At 34.7% G+C, this 11834-nt stretch overlaps 1 protein-coding gene across 1 annotated transcript; it reads left to right on the plus strand.

Moving 5' to 3' along the window:
* The first annotated feature begins 5152 nt into the window (after positions 1-5152).
* On the plus strand, positions 5153-6097 carry LOC141562507 (olfactory receptor 56A3-like). The gene has a single exon (XM_074302529.1). It carries the CDS (start codon positions 5153-5155, stop codon positions 6095-6097), a length of 945 nt encoding a protein of 314 aa, XP_074158630.1.
* Positions 6098-11834: the final 5737 nt, after the last annotated feature.

Here is an 11834-nt window from a genome sequence, read left to right on the forward strand (position 1 = left end):
AATAGCAGAATAAGCCAGATAGTCAAGGTTGCTACTCTGACTCCACGTTACCTTTTTCAACCATTCTATTGAAGTTATTGATTGTTCTGATTTAATTTAAAATTCATAAAATTTCCCTACCTTTATTCACTTGTCATGTATGACAAGTATTGATCAAACAAGTATGTCATGTATTGATCAAGAACTTGAATGGAATTCAGAATCTTCCAGGCCTTCAGTGTTATTCACATTAATAATAATAATAATAATAATAGGATAAAAAAACCTTAAAAAGGGGCAGCTAGGTGGCTCAGTGGATAGAGCACCAGCCTTGAATTCAGGAGGATCAGAGTTCAAATCTGATCTCAGACACTTAACACTTCCTAGCTGTGTGACCGTGGGCAAGTCACTTAACCCCAGCCTCAGAAAAGGAAAAAAAAATCATCATCACCATCATCATGGGATAAAAGATTTAGTAAGTTTAAAAGGTATCTATTCCATCCCATTCATTTTTTTCTACATAAGAAGACTAAGAACCAGAGTGAAAATAATTGACTTATCCAAAGTCATTGAAGTAGAAGAGCAAGAAATCCTTTGACATCATGTCTACTATTCTTTCCATTAAATAATGAAGATTAAGTCATCTATTAAAAAATCATTGCAGAGATATATGATTGAAAAAGAAACTTAGTCAATTGAATCTGAAGGATTATAGATAAACCAAACCACAAATTGCATTTAGTTGACACTTAATCTCAAGACATGTAAATGAAGGTCCACAGGATTTTGGATGAACCACTATTAAGGATTTATGAGAGGTCTTATCTTCTAAAGCACAGGAGAAAGTACTCACATTGATGAGATCGAAGATTCATTAAAGTATAACTATTTGGGCAAGTATATACAATAACTATTTGATTATAAATAACATGAGAATAAAAGCTGCCTTATATATGTACATCCTGTGGTACTCTGTATCTCCCTAGTGGCTGAATATACAGTAGACACTTAATACATATTTTCTGAATTGAAGTAGAGGTGGGCAATAAGAATGAAAAATAGGGTTGGAGATGGTACAAATAATTCCCCAGGGAAGTTGAATTGTGTAGGTAGGAGAGTATGGACATGGGCCAAAATGAGAACAGTAAGACTAGCTGAAAGGATAAGACCTGGCTGAACCTTTGCTGGGTTAAAGGATATTAAGGGCCTTGCTGCAGAATCAGTGTGTCATGGTGGATAAAGAGCAAGCCTCAAAGCCAGGATTATTTAGAAACAAGTTGATTAAATTTTCAATGCCTCAGACAATACTCAAAGATTATAAACTGTAAAGGACTTACTATTATGCATCAATAGTAGGAACATCCCCACCACTAGTACCCTTTAGCAAAGAAACTGAAGATCTACACACTATATATACATATATATATATATATATATATATACATATATATATATATATATAAAATCAAAATATACATGAATCTTAATACTAACAAAACAAAGGATAAATACTAAAAAGGCTGCTCTCACTGAACATGTTGTTAGACTTATGAAATACAGAAGGCTTTAATAACACTGACACTGATCAAATAAGATCCCCACTGCAGATGCATTGGAGAAGCTATTTTGAATATGTTTCAGAAAGGACTTATTCTCATAGCGTATGTGTGGAAGAAACCTAGGTAACATTGAAAGGATGCAAGAATAGAAGGGCTCTGAAGAGCTTGAAAGACCCCAGATCTAACAAGACACACCTTTCTCCATTGCATATGTATTGTACAGCATGTAGAAAACAGAGCATCCACTAAGTATGTACAGGAAGGACTCACTTTTCAGTAAACATACAGGATAGATATGAAAGCCAATACAACTAGGCATTAACCCAAAAAGTATAGGCTTTTCTTGTGCATGTTGAGGTATATGTAGATATGTGTATGACAAGCTTTTAGTAATTACTTCCTGATTGATTGATTGATTGGTATACTGAGGATGTACACACTTGGTCCCTAATAATCAGGTTGACAGTCCTAAAAGCCAAATTTCTTTAAGTATCACATTTTCCTCCTAGGAATATGCCTTGGGAGTCTTTGTTATTTAAATTTCTGCTCCTGGGACTTGAAGGATTCTCTGAGTCTCCATCCCTACTCTAAATATCAGGATGAGAATATGTCCATGGGACTCTATTCCTCAGATGGATAAATTACTTTTACTTCTGGATCCTGAGGGAAGAAATAATCAAATAAAAGAGCTAACCCATAAACCAAAGATCAGAGAACATCATTGCAGCTGTTTTGTAACTGTAAGTAACAGGGAGGCCAAAAAGATTCTCAGCTAGGAGACTCCCTACTAAGATCTCAAGAAGGAAAAAGTCCAGGTTTGAAGCTTAATTTGGAGGTGGGAAAGTTAAGCTTGGGCTTATTCATTTACCTTTTGGATCTGTCTTCTCTTTTAATCATTTAATGAGTCATAGAATGACTATAGTAATAATAATAGGCTTCACAATTGTGCCACTTTATCAAGGGTTTACAGCATTTTCATCACAATGATTTCTAAAATTAAATCAAATTACAGAGGAGGAAACATGCCCAAGACTACATGGCTAGTAAGTATTATAAGTGGATTTTTAACTCAGGACTTTTGACTTCACTAGTAAGACTCTTTTGACTATATCAGCCTCTTCTCTCTTACAAAAATGTCTGCATGTATAATGCCCACATATCAATGTGAAATAGGATCCTACCAGGCCAGCTGTAGACAGAATACTTACTTTGAAGTTGTATGTTCAGTTTTAGGAACTGGGAAGCTGCAGTCCAGTAAAAAGACTTATGAAGAGAAACAACAACTTCAAAATATTTGAAGGACCATGATGGGGAAAAAGGATTGTATCTGTTCTACATAGTTCTAATGTACAGAAAAAGACCAAACAGTAGAAATTTTGTGTAGCCAAAGTCTGGCTCAAAAAGAGAAAGCAATTGCTACTATTGTTGTCTAATAATGTAATGGGTTACCTCATGAGGGAGTGAGATTTCTTCTCACTAAAATTATTTAATTGTTGCTGTTGAATATTTTTTTAGTTGTGTATAGTTCTTCATGAGCAATGATTTGCCATTTCCTGATTCAGCTCACAGGCAGAGTTTAGTTATTTGTCTAGGGACACACTAATGTCTGAGACCAGATTTAAACTCAGGACTTTCTTACTCCAGAGCCAGCACTCTATCCACTGTGATACCTAACTGCCCAGAAGTATGAAATAGAAGTCAAATGTTTGTCTGGGATTGTAGAGAGGATTTCTCTAATTGGGGAAGGAGAAAGTGGATTAGCATTAGGATCTCTCAACTCTGTGATTCTGTTTGATATATAATGCAGAGTAGAGATGTCATCCAGGTTTAAGACTAGTTTTCTAATTCAGTCTCCTAAGTTCTAGCAATCTTATGAATGAGGCTGGAAGAATCCTGAGGAAAGCAAGTTTGTTCTAGAACCAAAAAATATAGTTTAAGGGACTTAGTTGTATCTCTCTCAGTTCTGACTCTCTGACCAAATTAAAGAGCAATAGAAATGGAAAAAAATAAAAAATAATAATGGAAATATATTGTGATAGAATTTTAGTTTACAAGGTGCTTTGCTCACAAAAAAAAGAAAAAAGAAAAGAAAAAAACCAAAACCAAAATGCTATGCTATGCAGTATTATAATTCTTATTTTATTGATGAAGAAGTTGAATGTTAGAAAGATTTAAGTAATTAGATCAAAGTTACTTAGTTAGTAAATGGCAGGGTTAGATTCAAATTTTGATCTTCTGATTCTCATTACAGTACTGGGAAGGGAAAGAGAAGGAATAAAATAGGCAGAAAACTGCAATATTCTCCAAAATGTAATATTCTCTGTTGAGGTTTCTTGGGGTCTTTGGGAGCAGCCTTCCTTTCAGTTCAGTAATCACCACAAGTGCAGCCAGGGATTAAGGTCCAAATCCTTTATTGTCTCTTTCAAAGTCTTGTCTCCTTCACTTGGGGCTCAGATACTTTTTCTGGAGGCCTTCTGGATCTTGGTTTCAGTAGAGAAGTGAAGGAGGAGAGCCTGTCACCACGTCTTTGTTTTTCCCTCATTCTCTTTCTGGCTGAATTTGTTCTGGCTTATATGGTCTCTTATCAAAGGTGTGAATCTTGTAGAACTATAGTAAGTACTAAGTACATGTACTGAATTAGAGAACTGTTAAGCACAATGCTAAATAACCATTGTCTCTATCAATTCCACTGACTTAGCACCTTGCTTCAAGTTCTGGCCCCTAACAGAAAACACAGCAGCGTGTTTTCTCCTTAGAGCATTACCAGAAATTACGGGGATGACTCAGAACCTCCATCTTTCTTTATCCTGGTTCCCTAAGAAGTCTTTAGTCTACTTTTAGTTTCTTTTGTCCAACCCTATTTGCTTTAGTTTCTTTATATGTAAAATGTGCTGGAGAAGAAAATGGCAAACCACTGCAACATTTTTACAAAAAACAAAAAAACAAAAAACAAAAAAACAAAAACTGTAATGCCAGAGAAATTGAGGCAAGACAGAGATTAGGTTTTTAATATTTTAATAGTGGAGAATGTGGGCTAATGATTTAATAGGTCTCATGTCCAAAAGATGTCCAATCCCTAGCCAGCTGAATGGGATGCTTGTCTCAAATCATCCAGTCACTAGTAATTAATTCCAGAGACTTTTATAAGACTCCAGCTATCAGGGAAACAAAGGCAAGGGTAAGGCAGAACACTGGGTAAGTCATAATTTCAGGAAGGAACTGAAGTCCTCTTCTGAAAATCTTTTTTTCCCTAAAAATGGTTTTTGCTGGTTTTTTAGGATAGAAAATATAACTGTAGTTAAAACTAAGAAACTTATACAAGGTAAGATAATAAAAAAGATTATGTAAGAAGTAGATTCTTTAAACAAGCAAGGTTATGGCTGAGTTTTGAAGTCGAATACTCCAAGGGTAGAGATGGAGAGGATAACTTGAATGATGAAGTGGTGAATCTTCTTTTGATACTAGAGTAGACTGGAAAAAAAATTGACAAGAACACTAAAAAGAATAAAAGAGAAGTTTTAAGTGAGTTGTCTATTTCACTAAAATGTAATGTTCCTATTTCCAGGCTCAGATGCTAAGATTTGAGGGAAATTTGGACCCTCAGAGCCCACATCATGATATTGCCCAGCAATAGCTCAACAACTGAGGTCTCTGAGTTCTTCCTGAACTGCTTTATCAGGTCTCCAAGCTGGCAGTGCTGGCTCTCCCTGCCCCTGAGCCTGCTCTTCCTCCTAGCCATGGGAGCCAATGCCACCCTCCTAATCACGATTCGACTGGAAGCCTCTTTGCATGAGCCCATGTACTATCTGCTCAGCCTTCTCTCCCTCCTGGACATTGTGCTCTGTCTCACTGTCATCCCCAAGGTCCTGCTCATCTTCTGGTTTGACCTCAGACCCATTAGCTTTTCTGCGTGCTTCCTCCAGATGTATATCATGAACTGCTTCCTGGCCATGGAGTCTTGTACCTTCTTGGTAATGGCATATGATAGATATGTCGCCATCTGCCACCCACTGCGCTACCCATCCATCATTACTGATCAATTTGTTGCCAAGGCTGCCATCTTCATAGTGGCCCGGAATGCTCTTGCCACTGTGCCCATTCCTATTCTCTCAGCTCGGCTACACTACTGTCAACACAACGTCATTGAGAATTGTATCTGTGCCAACTTATCTGTATCCAAACTCTCTTGTAATGATGTTACAATCAATCGTCTCTACCAGTTTGCTGGGGGATGGACATTGTTAGGCTCTGACCTCATCCTCATCTTCCTCTCCTACTCCTTCATTCTTCGAGCTGTGCTGAGGCTTAAGGCTAAAGGGGCCGCAGCCAAGGCCCTGAGTACATGTGGCTCCCACTTCATCCTCATCCTTTTCTTCAGCACCATCCTGCTGGTCTTCGTTTTCACTCATGTGGCCAAAAAGAGAGTCTCTCCTGATGTGCCTATCCTGCTCAATGTCCTGCACCATGTCATCCCTGCAGCTCTCAACCCCATTGTTTATGGAGTCCGGACCCAGGAGATCAAGCAGGGCATTCTGAAGTTACGGTCTATGAAGTGGTAATGGATGTTCTGTACACTTTGAGCGTCCTGCCTCCTACTTCCCTCCTTTTCTTTCTCTTTTTACTTCTTCACCTTCATAACTGTATCTGTTCTAATTTTGTTTATTTCACAATATATCATGTCATGTAGGTCTTTTATTTTTGCTTGCATGTTTCATATTTATTGTTTCAGAGGTAGCACAATAATGCATTACTTAAAATTATAATTTTTTTAGATTTTTTTCAATTTTTGGACATTTAGGTTGTTTCTAATTTTTCTGTTACTAAAAAATCTCTTTCCAATATATTTGTATGATTAATATTTTACAGAAGTATTTTTACAAAGTATTTGAAATATTTTTCTCTTAACACAAATAATTTTATGCAGATTTTCCCTTTTCTCCTTTATAATTTTTTGGATTAAATCACTATTAGGGATTCACAAAATCAAAATATATAGACTTTTGTTATTGTTATGTTGCACTACCATATTTTCATCAAAAATTTTTGACTAATACAGTCCCACCAGCATACATTAATAGACCTTTTTCCCACATACCCCAACTACATTGAATTTTATTAATATTCTAATAAATATTAGTGGTGCCAGAAAATTATATTCACTTTCATTTCTCTGATAATTTTTGAGATTATTACCAGTTGTGCTTTTTAAATTTTAAATTTTTTATCAATGTGATGCCTTAACGTTGATGTGATATCTAACTATTGCTCATTTGTGTCTTCATACATATATTTATTATGTGTATGTGTATTTTCCTTATATATATCATGTGTGTATATGCATATGTATATGTATGAATGTGATTTAGTGATGTATATTTTTGGTGATAGTAGTCCAAAAACTTTTGCAAGCACATATGTTTATATATGTATCTATATACACATGTGTATATAGATACACATATATACACTACATTATATATATGCATATATGTAATAGGGCAATCAGGAAATGTCCATCCTGATATACTAGACTGAGGCCTGTGGGGACCATTCAATAAAGTATGAAGAGTATGTGGCCTGGACCACTTTGAAAAAAGCAAGTATTCCAGCTCATAACTTGGCCTTTGGGATGATGCACTACCCATTTTCAGGATTTCCATGTATTTGTTAATGAATTAATCGATTTGTGGTTAGTGCCTTAGTCACTGTGATAAGGGATAGAGAGTGGATGTGACAAAAGTAATTAGTGACTTAATCAATAAATGCTGCTCATTCAGTAGATTTTAAATTAATTTTCTCTTTTCTTTTTTCTTCTCTTCTGTCCTCTCTCCTCTTCTCTTTGTTTTTTCACTTCTCTCTGTCTTTCTCTTTGTCTGTGTGTCTCTCTTTTTTTTTTTGTCTCTCTCTCTTTCTCTGTCTCTCTGTTCATCTGTCAAATTTGAGGGAACTCTGCACACTCTCTTATGTTCCTCTTGATTTAGGGTATGATTACCCTCATTACATATTACTTATACATACATATATGAAATGTATGTAAGGGTGGAAATTATGTTTTACTATATGTGTGTGTATGTTTTAATTCCTCATAGATTTTTAGATGCCATAACTTTATATGCAAATGTTTTTCATTTTTTATTTTTTAAAGAGTAGGTATTCTTTTAAAAATATTTTTTAAAAGTTGATTGCAGAATAAAAAAAAAGTCATCACCTTTTATAAAAGTCATTTCATCAGATATCTATGAATTGGGGCAAATTAGACCTACTTCTAACTCTGAGAGCAGTGGGCATAAGGTATAGGACACAGATCTATAGTTTTGAAACCAAAGGAGGCAATTGTGCAGATTTCCTGAAAGGTCCTAGGTGAATATGTCTACTTAGATGTAGAAATTAAGATCACATGTTTTTTTTTTTCTTGAGCAGCATGATAAATGTGGAAATATATAGAGAGGAATTGCATATGTTTAATATTTATTAGATCATTTGCTGTCTAGGGGAGAAGGGTGAGGGAAGGGAAGGAGAAAACTTTTGAGCACAAGAGTTAATATTGAAAACTATTTTGCATGGATTTGGAAAATAAAAAGATATTATATAAAAAAATTAAGATCACAGGTCAAAAATGCAGGGATTTTTAAGCTTAAAGATTAAGTAGGTTCCCAGATTACCATATTTGCTGAGATATTTCATATATGAAATAGATTAATATAAAGAGAAAGTATTTGTGATTAAGTAAAGTCACATATGAGCCACACATGAGAATATATTTGAGGGGCAGAGTAATATTCTTTTGACCATTTATGCCACTTAAGTGATTTGGGAGCTTTTGGAGGTTCTAATAATCAGAGTCCTTTCTCAATTATCTCCTTTCTTTACACCTCCTTGACCCTAGAATATTCTGATTATAATTTCTAAAGAATTTTCAGCCCCTTTTATTCATCTCAAACCTGGTAAATTTCCATTCTAGTTATTTTTTTTCTTCTTAAGGTTCTGTCTTATGCTCAGTATATGTCCAATAAAGTTTTAGTGAAGGTGAGAGATATTCTATTCAGTCTCAGACCTACCCTTGAGCATTCCTTTATTTGACTACAGGTTTACAATTCAAGAAATAGATTTGGGGGAAATTGTCTAAACAGTGGGCATCTAATTTGAACATTAACCACTGGTTAAATGACACAGCTTCATTAATGTGGCTGAGGTATGAGAGGCTAGCCTAAGTTTGTGTAACATGGAGGCACAGAGACAATACTGAAGAAAAGAAGTGCTGCTCTGATAGTATTCAAAACAATCAATTGAAGTTTAATTAGGTCTAAACCAAAGACTCAAGAGAGTAAACCCTTCATGCTTCTGAGTGGGCAAACATTATAATATTGTTGTATTATCTGAATCTGAATAGAATATTACTTCCTTTTCCTATGAGAACATCATTTGACTAGTACTTCATAATCCTCCCATCATATGGGACTCATATATGGCTAACCTGTCAGACATATTACCAACAACAGTCCTACTTCTAAAGCTAGAATTCATAACAAAACCTTAGTCAATAGAGGTTTTCTTAAAGGGAATTCTACAAAGACTTTCTGTAGTTTTCCATTAGCTGATCTTCATATGAAAGATCAAAATTATATTTAAATATGTCCTTAACCATAGGATTTATTTTTTCTCTGTCACTTTTCCCTGTCCATCCATTCTTCTAAATGGAGAGCATAGGCAACATGTAGAGTTCAAAAGTAGGAAATCTTAATGATATTTGCTAAGTATTAAACAAGCAACTATTATGGCTAGCTAAATTAGAAGATTTATGTAATATACGTCATAAATTAGAGTGAAATCTATGGCAAAAGAGACCTTTGACCTAGGAATGGAAAGAACAGACAAAGTCTGAAGACATTAACTAGTTGGAAAAAAACCCTGCTCTATATTCTAAAGAATCTGTTACCTACAACAAAAAAAACTCCATTAGAGTAATGAGAGCCTTCAGTTCTTTCAAGTACTAAAGGAACAAATTAGAAGAAATTATAATTAAAATATTTTGTACACAGAGTTTTAATTTCTGGTAACAAGCAAAGATTTTTGCCTTTTCAAAAAAAAATAATAAAGTCATAGAAAAACTGAAAGAAATGCGAGTATTCACTATTTCCCTGGGGAAAAGATAACGATTATTGAATATATCAACACAGTTTGATAAGCATCAAAGGACCTATTATGTTTCAGTCATTGTGTTAGGTATGAGAAAGACAGCATATATGATTTTGTATACATATTAAAAGTTCCAGAAGCAGGCTCAACAACCATCCCTGTGTCATTATGACTATTAGACTTTCATTGGTTACTTCACTGTTATACATAAAACAAGTATTTCTGTGTGGAATTTTATTTTCCTGTTGACTTCTGTTATAACCTCAAAATAGAAAAAATATTTTTAAAAGCACAACAGTGTTTTTTGCTCATTTTGATGAATGTTTTTTCCTAAATTTTTGAGCCTGGACATACTAAGCACACTGGAATTTCCAAGATAAATGTAGGAAACACTTCAAAAAACTTTCTAATTGTTTAATTGTGATGTCAGACCATTGGTCAGTTAAGAGTGCCACACCACTGATGTCTCACTGACAGATCAATCAATCAATATCATATGCCTATTTTTTCTCAGATATTGTACTATGTATTAGGACTACAAAGACAAAAATGAAAATAGCACCTACTCTCCTTCTACTTACACTCTAATAGGAAGAAGGATAACATACACCAATATACAAATAATATATTCAAAATAAAATGAAATTTTGTGAATAGCTGGTGCCATCAGGAAAGGCTTCATAAGGAAAGTAACTATTAAGACATATCTTAAATAAGACCAGATATTCTAATAGGAATCTAAGAATGAGGGAAAATCAATTCAAAGGCATTATGTGTGAGAAATAATAAGTAGACCAACATTAATAGTTCTCTGTATATAACTAATATTAATGTTTATTGAATAGAATTAAATTTGAATCTGCATTTAAAACTCCTGTCAGGTGACTATTTCTTAATGATACATTTCTGACTAGACCTAATTTATCTTTCTTTTTTAAATAATCTTCTTTCTTCAATAAGTTTGGCCTTATATTTCATGCAATGTACAACTTTCTTTCAACCTCTTTACTGGTTGTTTTCCCATTCGCAATGAATAGCTATATAATCTTGATTACACAGGCCGCATGTCCTTGGAATGTCTGTGGAACAATGGATATATTTAAAGGAATCATTGTACAGTGATCCAAGAAAATTCCAAAAAAATTGAGAGGAGAATGCCATCAGCACCCAGAGAGAGAACTGTAGCGAATGAATATGGGTCAAAGCATACTATTTTCACCTTTTTTGTTTACTTTTTCTTTCTAGTAGTTTTTCTCTTTTGTTGTTTTTTCTTTCACAACATGGCTAATATGGACATATGTTTTAAATTATTGAATATGTATAACTTGTGTCAGATTGCTTGCTAACTTGAGGAGGGTGGGTGTTAAGAAGAGAAGGAGAAAAATTTTGGAACTCAAAATCTCAGAAAAATGGTAAAAGCTGTCTTTACATGTGATTAGAATTGTGAAGTTTAATATGAAATATTGGCACATAACTATATAGTAGTTGAGTGAGTAACTGAGGATCAATAGTTTGAGAATAAAAAAAAAGAATGTATGAGTAGAAGTGAATTTTACAGATAAAAAATGACATTTCAAAGGCCCCAAAGTTAGCCCATGGCTCAGAACAGTATAATTAAATCTTGAGGAAAATGAACCATCAAGCTTGGATCTTCATTTCTTAACTTTGAGCAATTTCAAAATACCATGCTTGATTTTCTGAGTCTGAAACCCCCTAGACAGTGGGATTGATGGCTGGTGGTATTATATGGTGCAAAACATTGAGCAGGATGGGTACATCTAAGGGGATTTGCTTTCTGGCCACATTAGTAATGACAAAAACCACAAGCAATGTGGAGAAGAAAAGGACAAGGATGAAGTGGGAGCCATAAGTATTCAGGGTCATAGTGACTGCTGCCACAGAATGCAACTTCAGTACAGCCTTCAGGATAAAGTAATAAGAAAAGAAAATCAGCATCAAGTCAAAGCCCACCACGCACCAGACATTCACAAACTGGTAGCGCTTATTAAGATGGATACCCCCACAGGAGAGTCAAGCCACAGAGAAGTTGGCACAGATATAGTTTTCTATTATATTCCCTGCACAGTAATCCAGTCGGGCAGCGAGAATTGGAGTGGACAGTGTAAACAATAATAATAATTCTTCCTGATTGGAGATAGT

This window comes from Sminthopsis crassicaudata, chromosome 3 (assembly GCF_048593235.1).
Source record: "Sminthopsis crassicaudata isolate SCR6 chromosome 3, ASM4859323v1, whole genome shotgun sequence".
Taxonomy (NCBI): Eukaryota; Metazoa; Chordata; class Mammalia; order Dasyuromorphia; family Dasyuridae; genus Sminthopsis; species Sminthopsis crassicaudata.